General features: G+C 42.8%; 1 protein-coding gene across 5 annotated transcripts in view; it reads right to left on the bottom strand.

The window, feature by feature from the left end:
- Bruce (BIR repeat containing ubiquitin-conjugating enzyme) overlaps positions 1-14,739 on the bottom strand; it is a 241,074-nt gene that overhangs the window by 198,056 nt on the left and 28,279 nt on the right. For all 5 annotated transcript variants that reach the window (XM_068364131.1, XM_068364132.1, XM_068364135.1 and 2 more), the window contains exons 5-7: positions 7,825-7,953; positions 7,489-7,708; positions 204-546 (exon numbers count right to left, since the gene is read on the bottom strand). In XM_068364131.1, coding sequence (XP_068220232.1) covers positions 204-546; positions 7,489-7,708; positions 7,825-7,953 — 692 coding nt within the window. The remainder of the gene's footprint in view (positions 1-203; positions 547-7,488; positions 7,709-7,824; positions 7,954-14,739) is intronic.

Raw genomic sequence — 14,739 nt, 5'->3', positions numbered from 1 at the left:
CAGAAAAAAAGACTAAGAGAAAAATTGCTTAAATGAAAATTATTCTTTTAATAAAGACTTTATGTTGGTTCATCCCTTAACATAATCAAGACTATTATGCACCTAAAACTAAAATCATTTCAAGATTTAACAAAGAAAATATGTACCATAATTTAATGCAAAACTCAATTTCCGCAAGAGTGACTTCTTAGGATCCAACTCACCAACTGCTATATCATCCAGGGGTAATTCTACCACCTGTGAAACGGGTGCTGGTGGAGAAGGTGGAGAGGTAGGGGGTAGTGTCGGTGAAGACGGGACAGGTGATTGCACAACGGCATCGGTGTTGGCAGTAACAGTGACTTGTGCATCAGTTTCACAGCATGGTCCAGGGAGATCAACATTGTCTTCAGTGCCGACAGAACTGTTTTGTTCATCTTCTCCCCATACCCAGGCCTCACGAGGAACAGGGGGCTGCAGGGGTACATCTGTGTAGCCTATGGTATCTGAGAAATGCTTGTCTAATATTGTTGAATCGGAAGGATCAATGGAAAAGGTAACTTCTTTCTGCAAAACAAATTCAAAGTAAAATAGCATTAGCAAAATTGAACTAAAGTAAAATTTGAAAGCCATCATGCAAACAATAGTGATAAATTTGTTTACATAATGAAAATAAACCAAGCATGCTAAACACAAGGATTATGATCTACCTCACTTCTGAGATAATGAAGTAATCACCACATGTGAACTTAGGACATAAGTCTAGTTATAGAATACTGTACTGTACATTCAGATGGACAACATAAAATTCCAAAGTGAGAGTAATTTGCATTTTTCCTAACATAAAAACCTTTAGCTATTTAATAGGGATTATCTTTCGGCAGAGCTGGAAGACTAGCTTGGTCACTGACTAGGGTTTTGAACTGTACAGATTAGACTGTAACTGGAAAAAACCTTGACACCTCGCCAAGAGGACACATTGTAGAATGTGCCCGTAGTGGCCTGAGCAACCTGTGTGGTTGTAAGAAAGTAGCAATATGACTGTACAGGTAAGATTATTCAGTTTAAATATGGGAATATGATACATAGACTTCCCAATACCCACATCGCTGGGAGTATGGGGGACGTGTACAAGTATAAAGAATATACGCGTACTAGGTTACACAAGGGAAATGGTTATTACCTGCAGATCAATGAGCCCAGCGTCTAGAAGACCCATAGTGCTGTTCCCCAAGAGAGGGGAGGATGTAGGAAAAGAAAAGAGCCAGGCATTCTCAACCTTCAAACAAACTAATCCTGGATAACCCATGTCCCTCAACCATATGCTATTTGTCCAACAAAGAGCTGGCACAGTATCAGGACAACTGCCTCCAGGACAATTGCCCCATAGGATAACTGGACCCCAGATAATTAACCTCCCTTTGATAGAAAATTAGAAATAAGGTATTGGAAATAAATAAAAACTATTAAACCAATATTTTATTATTGCTAGTACTTAAATGTGTACATATTTGAGTAGTAAAAATTATGAAGAAATCAAATTAATTTAAAAAATAACATTATATACTTAAATGTGTACATATGACTTGTAAAAATAATGAAAAAAAATAGCATGTAATGTTGCCATGGGTGTTTAACTTGTATGTTGATGAAGTGGTGAGAGGGGTGAATGCTTGAGTGCTTGGACGAGGATTGAAACTGGTAGACGAGAATGACCATGAATGGGAGGTAAATCTGTTGTTGTTTGCAGATGATACTATACTGGTTGCAGATGCGGAGGAGAAGCTTGGCCGATTAGTGACATAATTTGGAAGGGCGTGTGAGAGAAGGAAGTTGAGAGTTAATGTGGGTAAGAGTGAGGTTATGAGATGTACGAGAAGGGAAGGTGGTGCGAGGTTGAATGTCATGTTGAATGGAGAGTTACTTGAGGAGGTGGATCAGTTTAAGTACTTGGGGTCTGTTGTTGCAGCAAATAGTGGAGTAGAAGCATATGAACTTGAGAGTAAATGAAGGTTGCAAAGTGTTGGGGGCAGTGAAGGGAGTGGTAAAAAATAGAGGGTTGGGCATAAATGTAAAGACAGTTCTGTATGAGAAAGTGATTGTACCAACTGTGATGTATGGATCGGAGTTGTGGGGAATGAAAGTGAAGGAGAGTCAGTAATTGAATGTGTTTGAGATGAAGTGTCTAAGGAGTATGGCTGGTGTATCTTGAGTAAATAGGGTTAGGAACTAAGTAGTGAGGGTGAGAACGGGTGTAAGAAATTTGTTAGCAGCTACAGTGGATATGAATGTGTTGAGGTGGTTAGGCCGTGAAGAGAGCAGTTTCAACAACTTTTTACATTTCTAGTACATCATCAGAGGAACGAAACAATGTTTCTTGCAAGGATAGGGCTTCTTCTGCCAAAGTAAATGTACAGCCACATATGAATCTCATAATAGTTGAATCAAATTTTTTCCAGACTTTCAACCTTTCAGGCACAGAAAGCATACAAAGGAGTATAATGACATAAATTAATTTCATTTTCAACCTTGCCAGTTTTCCTACTAATGACTTTTTAACATTAATTAAAAAAAATATTGCTATCAAGAGCAAGTACCCACCCAAAACTGTCATGTGTATTTGATACAGTTTCTAAGAGACTCCAAACTACAAATTGAGACCATTTCCAGCCTTGCTACTGGCCACATAAATAATGCCATTTTTGCCCTAGGTTTGATTTAGGATTGCTGTCGAGGTCAAAGCCAACCCAAAATGGCTACCATTATCCATTTAGTATGTAGGAGACTCAAAATAACAAATTGACACCATTTCCAGCTGCGGAATAAATGTCATTTTTGCCCCGGGTTTGATTTAGGGTTCCTGTCTGGGTCAAAGCCCCACACAAGATGGCTGTAACTATCCATTTAATATGTAGGAGACTCCAAACAACAAATAGAGACCATTTCCAGCCTTGCCACTGGCCACATGAATAAATGTCAGTTATTTTTGCCTCGTGTTTGATTTAGGGAGGCCACATGAATGTCATTTTTGCTAGAGGTTTGAATTAGGGTTGCTGTCGGGGTCAAAGCCCCACTCAAAACAGACCATTTCCAGACTTGGTACAAATTATGGGGTATGAAGTTAAATCCTAACAAAACTCGAAGTATGATTGTCAGTAGATCAAGGACAGTGCCTCCTAAACATTCAGATCTCAGCATTAATAATGTTCTTTTTAACTTTGTATGACTTAAAATTTTAGGTGTGATTCTCGACAGCAAATTTACTTTTGAGAAACATAATTGGTCTGTGTCTTCTTCAATTCCACAAAAAATTGGCTTAGTGAGAAAATCTTTAAAGATTTTCGGCGATCAATCTATTCTGAAGAAGTGTTTTAATTCTTTTATTCTACCTTGTTTTGAGTATTGTTCCCCTGTCTGGTCTTTACCTGCTGGTTCTCATCTTAATTTTTTGGACAGAAAGTTACGGTTTAATTAATTTCTTATTCCTGATCTAGATATTAATCTCTGGCACCGTCATTCAATAGTTCATTATGCATGTTGCATAAGATATTTTATAATTCTGACCATCCTTTAGATTAAGATCTTCCTAGACAGCTCCATCCTCTTCGTAATATTAAGCATGCAGTTAATTCTGATAGTCAGGCCTTCTCCGTCATGAGGCTCAATACTACACAATACTCAAGAGGGTTTATTCCAGCTGTGACCAAGTTTTGGAATTATCTTCCTAATTGGGTAGTTGAATCAGTAGAACTTCAAAAGTTCAAAATTGCAGAAAATGTTTTCATGTTGAACAGGCTGACATCTTTTTATAGTTTATACATGAAGTATCTGTTTTAATAATGTTAATGTTTGTAAAATATTTTATTCTAATTGTTCATTATTTCTTATATTTATTTACATACTTATTTCCTTTCCTCACTGGGCAATTTTTTCCTGTTGGAGCCCTTGTACTTATAGAATCTTGTTTTTCCATCTAGGGTTGTGGCTTAGCTAGTAATAATAATAATAATAATAATAATAATAATAATAATAATAATAATAATAATAATAAAATGTCATTTGTGCCACGGGTTTGATTTAGGGTTGCTGTCGGTGTCAAAGCCCTACCCAAAATGGCTGGCATTGTCCATCTAGTATGTAGGAGACCTCAAAGGACAAATTGAGACCATTTCCAGCTTTGCCAATTTTCACATAAATAAATGTTATTTTTTCCTCGGGGATAAGGCTTGCTGTCGGGGTCAATGCCCCATCAAATATGGCTGTCTTTATACATTCAGTAGTAAGGAGACTCATGTGCACAATTCTAAACAATTTCTAGCCTTGCCAGAGTTCACATGAATGCATTATATGTGGGTCAAGTATGTTGATGATAGTGTTGAACCTTTTGGAGCTTTTCACATGAATAAATGCTCTGGGCTCCTAGTCCAGTGGAACCGTCTCATTATTATTATTATTATTACTATCCAAGCTACAACCCTAATTGGAAAAGCAAGATGCTATAAGCCCAGGGGCTCCAATAGGGAAAAATAGCCCAGTGAGGAAAGGAAATAAGGATATAAATAACTGAAGAGAACAAATTAACAATAAATCATTCTAAAAAAGTAACAACGTCATAACAGATATGTCATATATAAACTATTAACGTCAAAAACAAATATGTCATATATAAACTATAAAAAGACTCATGTCCGCCTGGTCAACAAAAAAGCATTTGCTCCAACTTTGAACTTTTGAAGTTCTACTGATTCAACAACCCGATTAGGAAGATCATTCCACAACTTGGTAACAGCTGGAATAAAACTTCTAGAGTACTGCGTAGTATTGAGTCTTATGATGGAAAAGGCTTGGCTATTAGAATTAACTGCCTGCCTTGTATTACGAACAGGATAGAATTGTCCAGGGAGATCTGAATGTAAAGGATGGTCAGAGTTATGAAAAATCTTAAGTAACATGCATAATGAACTAATTGAACGACGGTGCCAGAGATTAATATCTAGATCAGGAATAAGAAATTTAATAGACCGTAAGTTTCTGTCCAACAAATTAAGATGAGAATCAGCAGCTGAAGACCAGACAGGAGAACAATACTCAAAACAAGGTAGAATAAAAGAATTAAAACACTTCTTCAGAATAGATTGATCACCGAATATCTTAAAAGACTTTCTCAATAAGCCAATTTTTTGAGCAATTGAAGAAGACACAGACCTTATATGTTTCTCAAAAGTAAATTTGCTATCGAGAAACACACCTAAAATTTTGAAAGAGTCATACAAATTTAAAGAAACATTATCAATACTGAGATCCGGATGTTGAGGAGCCACCGTCATTGACCTACTTACAATCATACTTTGAGTTTTGTTAGGATTCAACTTCATACCCCATAACTTGCACCATGCACTAATTTTAGCTAAATCTCTATTAAGGGATTCACCAACCCCAGATCTACATTCAGGGGATGGAATTGATGCAAAGAGAGTAGCATCATCTGCATATGCAACAAGCTTATTTTCTAGGCCAAACCACATGTCATGTGTATATAGTATGAAAAGTAATGGGCCAAGAACACTACCCTGTGGAACACCGGATATCACATTCCTATACTCACTATGGTGCCCATCAACAACTACTCTTTGAGATCTACTACTTAAAAAATCAATAATAATGCTAAGAAACGACCCACCCACTCCCAACTGTTTCAGTTTGAAAACAAGGGCCTCATGATTAACACGGTCAAAGGCAGCACTAAAATCAAGGCCAATCATACGAACTTCCCGACCACAATCAAGGGATTTCTGTACTGCATTGGAGATTGTAAGAAGGGCATCACATGCTCCAAGGCCTTTACGAAAACCAAATTGCAAACTAGGGAATAGATGATTACCTTCAGCAAACCTATTAAGACGTTTGGCCAGAAGACGTTCAAAAACTTTAGATAATATGGGAGTTATGGAAATTGGGCGGTAATCAGTGGGACTTGAGCTACCACAAACACATTTACATAGAGGAGTAACATTACCAATTCTCCAACAAGTGCTAAAAGCTCCTCTTCTTGCTAACTTGCGCAAAATAACAGATAACTTTGGAGCTAAGAAATCTGCTGTCTTTATAAAAAAAACAAAGGAAAAATACCATTTGGGTCTACACCACCTCCATAAGCATCAAGGTCCATCAACAGAGCTTTAATCTCACGAGATCGAAAAGCTAAACAGCGAGTGGAGGGTGAGCATGAGGTTGAAGGATGATGGTCAACAGCCTGATGAGCAGATAATCAAGACTGCGTTGGCAAGTGGTCATCACAACATGGAAAGTGACAACAAACTCGTCGATCTAGCGAGTTGGAGTGCACAGAAAACATGCAAAGAGGATTATAGTTTCTGGAAGAAAATGATGTAAGAGGATGGTGAGAAGACTCGTCACCAGCAGGAGGGCGTTCAAAGGATGTAGAAAGAAAGCGAGGGTCACGAACAGCACTAGCAAGAGAAGGCGAGAGATGAACTTCGCAAACAGCCAGCGTGTCTACAGAAGTGACAGCAAACGGTAGCAGGAGCAGAACCCTCTGGGCATCACTCTGAAGGAGTTATTTGAGGACATCCATGGAAGGAGGCTCTGCCCCACCCAACAACAGCCAAATCTGCAGCATGTCTCAAAGTGAAAAGGGCTCCCCCGAGGCCAGGGGTGAAGGCGACTATCTGGGGGAAGAAACAAGAAACAACGTCCCCATAGCCATGAGGATGGCCTGATGATAAATGGTCTATGCTCCTACTCATCCAGCCCTCGGAAGAGTCTGAACAAGGAGGAGCTTCGGAAAGAGATCCGGAGGTAGAAGTAGTAGTCCAAGGGCTCTTCACCTTCAAGGAAGACCCCATAAGCTAAAACTGTTCCACTGGGAGGCAGACCACTTACTACATTATTCACAGGTGGAATCCTGCTCACAACAACGTCCTCTGCAGGTCGGACACAAAGAATGGGGGGTCGGTCTCAACCGAAGACATAAAAGGTCTCGCAAGCATGACCTTCAGGCCCTGGACACAAGCATGAGGATCGTCAAGGAGAACAATCACACCTGAAATGAGAGAGTTAATGTTAAAGCAATGGTGTATGGCTAAGTCTATAGGAGCAGAGAGCAGACACGTCAGACCTCTGGAGCCAAATGAAAAAGAAGGGAAGGATTTCCACTGTGTGAGTGAGAGAGAGAGTACCGGCTTACCCAGGGTACCCCTTCCACTAACTAGTTGTTAGGAGAGTTGCCACCTCACATTAAAGTCTTAATGGCTAGTCTTCCAACACCACCGAAAGATTATCTCTATTCAATAGTGTAGGTTTGCATTTTGTCGAAACAAATGATAGTTAGATGTAAATTTTTTCACATTTTGGTATATACAAAATCTTTTCTTGAAACCCAGGTCCTACTATAATACAGTAGTCTTAAATTGCACCTGTTTCTATTGAACAACAGTAAGTTTATGAAAGAAACACTCTAAATAATACTAGTGAATTCTTACGACTTACTTTTAATTCTTTTACAGTATTCCAAATAACGATACTGCCATGTCTCGTTGCAGAGGCGATGAACTGGTGGCTGTTTGTGTGACTGATATACGCTACCTCTTCTGCCCGCTCGCTATGGATTAGAGCTGGACTAGTGGCATGTGTAACTGATAATGGGACGTTGTGCGTATATTCACCCTTTACAAAAGGGCAGTTGGGGGAATGGCGCTCATGCTCAGACCTATAGAAAAAATTGTTACAATACAAGAAAATTGGTAAGGTCAATAAAAATGTCACAAATTTATATCTACAGTATTCACAGAAATACAATTAAAAACAATCTGTCTGAATACATACCATGGTTCATCAGTAGGTTCCCAATAAACAAGGCATACGCTACATATGAAACACATTGCCCTATCATCATCAGGTGCAATCGGCTGATGGAAAAATCCAGCCTGAGCCATCTGTTCTGGCAATGCCCATCTGAAACAAAATAAATAATGCAATATATTTCTAAACTGCACGCTGAAAAAATGAAGTAGTTTGAAAGTAATATGAAAAATTTTAAATTCATTTGTATTTTTTCTAACAATACAAACCTTGAGCTATTCATAGGGGATTATACTTTCGGCAAAGCTGGATGAGTAGCCATAAGACTTTTTGCAAGGTGTAACTACTAGTAGGGATTAAGGGGGGTAGCTGGCAACCCAGCTCACACACACACACACACACACACCTATATTGTCTAGTCGCTTTTGATTGCAGGCAGGACTTATTGGGGGACAGGTGATGGCGAGCCAATTTGTATAAATAGCTACAGGTTTACATCGTTAGGAAAAGTACAGCTACAGGTCTATATCGTTAGGAAAAAAAAAAAATTACTTACAAATATGTCATTTGTTCTGACATTAAATACAAACCCTTTCACTATCTATAACTATGATTCACCCCCTAGGGGAGTGGAAGTCCTAATTAACTGGCTGGTATTATGACCCGGGGTTTCCAGTACATGCTCTGCACGCAACAGGCAGAAACCTTGACACCTCACTAGATTTTGTGCAATGCTCAATTAGAGGCCTGAGCAATCTGTGATTGTGTGATACTCGCAATGTGACTAGTCTAGATAAGAATTCTCACATACATAGGAATCTCTTGAAACAACTATAGACATTGACCAATCCAACCATGTCGGGGGTATGGGGGACAAGTACTATTTTCATGTTAGGCTATACAAGGGAAATGACTCTACCTGCAGATAGGTTAGGCCACTTTGCAGAGGACCATAGGTGCTGTTCCCAAAGAGAGAGTAAGATGAAAGAATGAATGTCATTCTTAACAATCATCACAGATTAATCCCGGGTAACACTTGCCCTCAACCATCTGCTACTTGTCTATCAAGGAGCCTAAGGTATTCAAACCACTTGTTTTGCACCCGTCACAGGGCCAATGGAGAAAGTCTCCATGTTCCTGTGGTTCACATCTTGCAGATAGTGGGCGGTGAACGTCATCTGACACTTCCACATGCACACTTGTAAGACCTGTGTCAGAGTAGTTTCTCTTGAATGCTAGGACCGTGCTAATGCCCAAAACGTCATGAGCTCTGGGTCGTGGAGTTGGAGGAGGATCGGGATTCAATGAACAGTCTATGACTTTGCGAATCTAAGCAGATATGGTGTTCTTCGTGATCATCCTCTAGACCTTCCCCGTGTTGACAAAGAATGCTGGCACCCAGGGGCAATTGATTGATTGATAGTTTTTTGGCATCCTGACATCTAAAGTTATTGATGCCAATATCAAAATTAATAAAAGTTAATTCAATTTAAAACAATAGGAGTAAAGATGTCCACATTAAAGTTAAACAGCTTTCATAAGACCTGCTTTTGTGAAATAAATCTAAAAATACCACTGACATGGTACGACACATGTCCAAGAATCTTGGCACGAATGGGCTTGCCATACTCACTTTGAGCCTCAAACAGATATATATTTATAATGTGCTAAAAGTGGTGCATTAGGTCAACAAGTGCTTCGCTGTCAAGGGTACCAAGTCATCGCAATATGGCTGGTGATACCCAATCATCAGAACTCATGTGTTAACTGAGCATGACCAATACGGAGACAACAAAGAGTAGTCTCCCGCTTTCGGGGCCCCATGTTCTACCTATAAGGGGATATAACATCCGTTACTTCTCTCATCTTATTTTCAACTAGGCTATCCCAATCTTTATAAATCAGTTCTTATAACTAGGTAAAAAATCATTACAGAGAATGAGATAGCTTCTTGGTAGCAACTAAGCTGCAGAATTCTTTGCCCGTAAATTTGCCTTCGAATTTCCACACACACACACACACACACACACACCTACGTGTGCCGGAACCCAGCAAAATCAAAAGCCACTCTAAAATTCTTGAAACTAAAGGGTTACTAAAATTAAAAACTTCTACAACACTTCTTGTATCGCTAAAATGGTAAAATTGCCCTCCTCTTTTCGTGCTATTTTTTCAATAGCAGTTAGTGTGCCATATATTTTCCCAGTGAATACAAAAGGAAGTGCATCTCTACAATTAAAAACAGTAAGATATACTCCAAATACAACACCAGCATCAGACTAGGAGCCATCAGTATACTGTATATAAAAGTCAACCTGGCTACCAAGTCAGTCATATTCCTTTAAATACCAATAAAATATAAACAGAAAGATATCTCCGGTAAGAGGTAGGTCTAGGGGCTTGCCTCCCGGGTTATTATACATCCGTTGGATGTAAAAGTTGTCTCTGCTGTGGAACTGACTTAAAAGGCGAGTTCTTAGCTACTGCTTGTGTATTACCCTAGCACTTGATGGAGAGTGCTGGGTTAGGTTCCAAGAGGAACAATTGTGCTTAACTCCAACTTCATGTGGGAGGGCTACCGAAGATGATCTATAGGTACTCTATGATAGTAAGTGTGTCCCAGGAGAGGCAAAAGCTTCAATGAAGTGAGCGTCTCATTACAGATAGTCAGAGAAGCGACTTTACCCCGGAAGGAATATCTAGAGGAAAATACATCAGGTGCTGGAATTGGTTGCTGGTATTAACACCGACCTACAGAACAGCTAACTAGTCACGATCCTGAACAGCCGAGAGATGATCACGAGTCGGCGAACAAGTGAATGGAGAGCAGGCAAACTTCGATCGGCGAACTGTGCAATCGGTGAGCTGGCAAACGTCGATTGGCGAACTGTGCAATCGGTGAGCTGGCAAACGTCGATCGGCGAACTGTGCAATCGGTGAGCTGACAAACGGCGAGCAGCGAGCTAGCAAACACTGAATGGCAAACTTATGAAATAGGGCGATCGGCAAACTACGAGCAGGCGAACGGCAATTGGTGGGCTGGCAAACGGCGTATTGGCAAATCGGCAAACTGACGTACGGCAGGCTTGCAATCGGCGAACAGCTGGCTGCCATACGGCATTAGGCAAGCTGGCAGATCAGCGAACGACGAAATGGCGAGCAGCGATTGACGAACAGTGAGTAGGCAAGCAGCAAGCTTGCTAATGGTGAGCAGGCAAGCAGAAAGCTTACTAACGGTGAGCAGGCAAGCTGCAAGCTTACTAATGGTGAGCAGGCAAGCCACAAGCTGGTGATCAGTGAGCTGGCCGTTCCTGAACCCAAGATGACAATAGGGTGAACACTCTGGTAAAAGCCTGAGGGGCTGTTGTGAGACTGAAGCATAGAACCTTGAACTGGTATATCTTTCCTTCGTGTATGAACCTTAAATACTTCCTTGAAGACGGATGTATTGGGATCTGGAAGTAAGCGTCCTCCAGATCCAGTGTGCACATGAAGTCCCTTGGACGTACCGCTTGAATGACCGTGTCTACTGTCTCCATTCTGAACTGAGTCTGTTGGACAAACTTGTTCAGAGGGGAGAGACCGATGACTGGTCTCCATCCTCCGGATGTCTTTCTCACCAGAAAAAATCCAACTGTAAAAGCCTGGAGACCTGTCCACTACCTCTTGGAGGGCACCTTTCTGCAGCATTGTCTGGACTTGGCCCTGAGGGCCAGCTCCTTTGCGGATCCCTTCGCATAGAAGCCAAGATGCACTGGATCCCACGTCAAGAGGAGTGAGAGATTGCGTGAACGGGACGCGATACCCTAGGGCGATCACATCGACCGTCCAGGGATCTGCTCCGTGAAGCTGCCACCTTTGCCAGTGGCGATGTAGGCATCCCCTCACAGGTGATAGGTGGTAAGGAATGCCATTTCTAATGGGAGTGGCCACCTCAGCCACCTCCCTTACCTCCCTTCTTTCCTCTTTAGGACTTGGACCCCTTCTGTCCCTTGGCCTCAAAGGGCCGCTTAGACACCTTAGAAGGTCCCGAGGACCTAGCAGTTGACATTGACTGGTTAGAGGAAAGTGCTTGCTGAGGCCGAGAAGACTTGGAAGGTCTACCGTAGGAAAGAGATGTCATGGCCCTGTGGAGGAGAGAATTGTTGGAAGATTTCCTTCATTGGTCAGCAGCCCTCTCTATAACAAAGAGAGAACCCTCGAGGATGGAGTTCCTCAGCCGAGAGACCTTCACTTTCAGTACCTGCTTATGGAACCGTCCTATGACGGTATGCCTCCTCTTGAGTATGGCATTCGCCCACAGGTTGACAACGTGGTGCGATAGGAACTCAAGAGTCCAGGTACCTGACAGTAGGAAGAACTTCGTCTTCCTGGCTGACTAATACGACAAGTCGTGGGAGCAAGCCATGAAGCCTAGTGATCCCAACCATACATCCAGCCATGAAGCAGCCTGCAGGGCATAGTTCGCACCTCTCTCAATGTTTAGGAGCTCAAGCATCGACAGTGAGGTCGTCAGAATGGAGGGGATCTGAGTGGAAACTCCCTTCATTAGGGACTTTATGGAAGGGTCGAGGGTCATGGTGGAGTGTGGTTCCCCTTCGATCTCGTAATACTTCCTTTGTAACACAAAAGGAAGTGGCAGAGACCAAGAGGAGGAACTTGCCCTCAAGGAAATGGAAGTTCTGGCTATCTGAGAGATAGCTTTCCCCTTGGTAACTGCCTTTGGACCAGGACAAAGATGCACTGGACTTGGAAGGTTTCTGGGTCTCGAAAATCTCATCAAGCACCATATCCATCCCTTTCTGGGTGGTGAAACCAGGAGCCTGTTAATGGCCTTCATGCAGGCGAGGACTTGCCAAAAGGTATGTTCCGAGTCTAAGGGGTCGTTCACCTCCAGGCTTATGTCAAGAATCTAGGGTAGGTCAGGGTTGTCCACTGAAACCGTGGATGGGTCTCCCACCGGGGACCGCGTCTGTGCCTCGGCCCCTCCAACTTCCCTTGCCACGGTGTTCTTCAGTTTCATCTTAAGAGTCCTTTGACTCCCTTTGCACGGTACGATCCTCCATGATCTTAGGAGGGGGAACCTGTGAGTCCTTCGAGGACTTGGATGAAAACTTGGCCTTTGGAGTTGGAGGCTCTCCCCCTAAAAAAGGAACAGAAACCGGACACTAGTCCGGAGGCACTACCTCAATGTCCTGAGGGTTGAAGGGATGGATTACGATCTCCCTGGACGAGCCCAGGTCCCTAGTCATCCGAGGATGGATCATGTCAGCGTGAGGTGGCGTTGTGCCTCTCATCCGTCTCCTCTGCTTCTTGGTAATGACTTCCTTTGCCTTCACTGGCATGGAAGGAAAGTTAAACATGTATGAATCAGCAGGGGCATGGCCTTAAGCACACGATCGAGGTGGAAGTGATCTGTGGGCTTTCTCTGCCGTCGACTTCCTTCAAGGGTCCTGACTCCCAGTTGACGAGCTCGACGAGGGTTCCAGAGGTATCCTAGGGGTAACCCTGACTTAAAGTCAGGGCTTGTGTCACTGGAAGTGCCAACTTCAGAGCCTTGAGGATATCGGACATGAAGGTTGATGTCTACTGAGGAAGCTCTGTCTCCCTAGATCTACCTTGGAGGTCCCTAGACGAGTGTCTCCTGGGTGAAACTCTAGCAAGATGCCCAGTCAACGGAGGAAGTAACCTCTGAGGCAGAGAAATACGTTCCTTCAGATGCGGAGGAAGGTCCGGACTAATAGGAAATCTTGCGAATCTATTAGGAGGCTTCTTAAATCCTTCTCGTTAGGGTGTTGGTCTTCCGCTGGAGGTGGAAGATGCAGAAGGGCGAGAGGTAGGTGTTGGATCCACATTTGCTCGCGATTCAACATATCTACTCATGAATTGCTCGCGATTCAACATATCTACTCATGAATTGCTCGCGAAGTTAGCTGATTTGCTAGGGAAATCTCGAGATTCACGCTCAAAATTGCGAACTTCACGTACCAATGTACGAGTTTCACGAGCAGAAGTGCTCGCAACAGGAATGCTAGGAGCCACAGACGAAAAGGAAGGTCTAACACCTTCCTGCTGCCCCAGAGGAGCACTTTCGTCCGACGAAGTCGGCAGAGGCGGCCTCTGAGTAGGAACTACTCTAAAAGGAGAACGCGCCGCATTGGGACTCGTCTCAAGAGTATCGCATAGGCGAGTGCTTGGCTAAGAATCCCCAGGCTGTGAAGGGCAGTAAGGGTTTAGCTGGACGCCTGTCTGAGGAGTGGTCAACCTCATCATCAGGTTCGGTACGAGGTCATTTGGAAGGTCTGGTTGAGAGCTACGCGCTGATGGATTGCGCGTACGCCTACCTCTACCTCTAAACGAGGAACATCTACACCTTGATCACGAACGCGAGCATCTAGCTCTCGTTCATGAATGCAAGCGTGTAGCTCTCGTTCGTGAATGCGTGCGTTTAGATCTTGTTCATGAACGCAAGTGTGTAGCTCTCGTTAATGAACGCGTGTGTCTAGCTTTCGTTTGAGGACAATGAGTACATCGCGAATCCTACCACGCAAACGTGAGCATCAGCCTCACAAACAAGAAAGTCGTTCTCGTAAACGATACCCTTGCGAGCATGAACATCGCCCTCGTGACCGTGAGCGTCGTCCACTTCGTGGTCTGGACCTTGCTCGTGATCGGGAAGAATGCGATCGCGAGACTCGTCCTCATAATGAGGAACACCTCCTAAGAGAACGTCGAGACCTACGGTCTTGTGAGCGTGAAGTTCTAGAGCGTGAGTGTCTTCTAGGCGAAGAATGCTCTAATCATGATGACCTACGATCATAACGATCTTCCAATCGTCGTTCACAAGTTCCAGAAGGGCGAGGTGATGGCGATGCTCATCCCTTAGTGCTACTGCTGGAAGGCACGCTGATTCCCTGAAGATCATCACCAGCAACCTGA

The sequence above is a fragment of the Palaemon carinicauda genome, chromosome 41 (genome assembly GCF_036898095.1).
Source record: "Palaemon carinicauda isolate YSFRI2023 chromosome 41, ASM3689809v2, whole genome shotgun sequence".
Classification (NCBI taxonomy): domain Eukaryota; kingdom Metazoa; phylum Arthropoda; class Malacostraca; order Decapoda; family Palaemonidae; genus Palaemon; species Palaemon carinicauda.
This window is presented reverse-complemented; position numbering and strand designations above follow the sequence as displayed.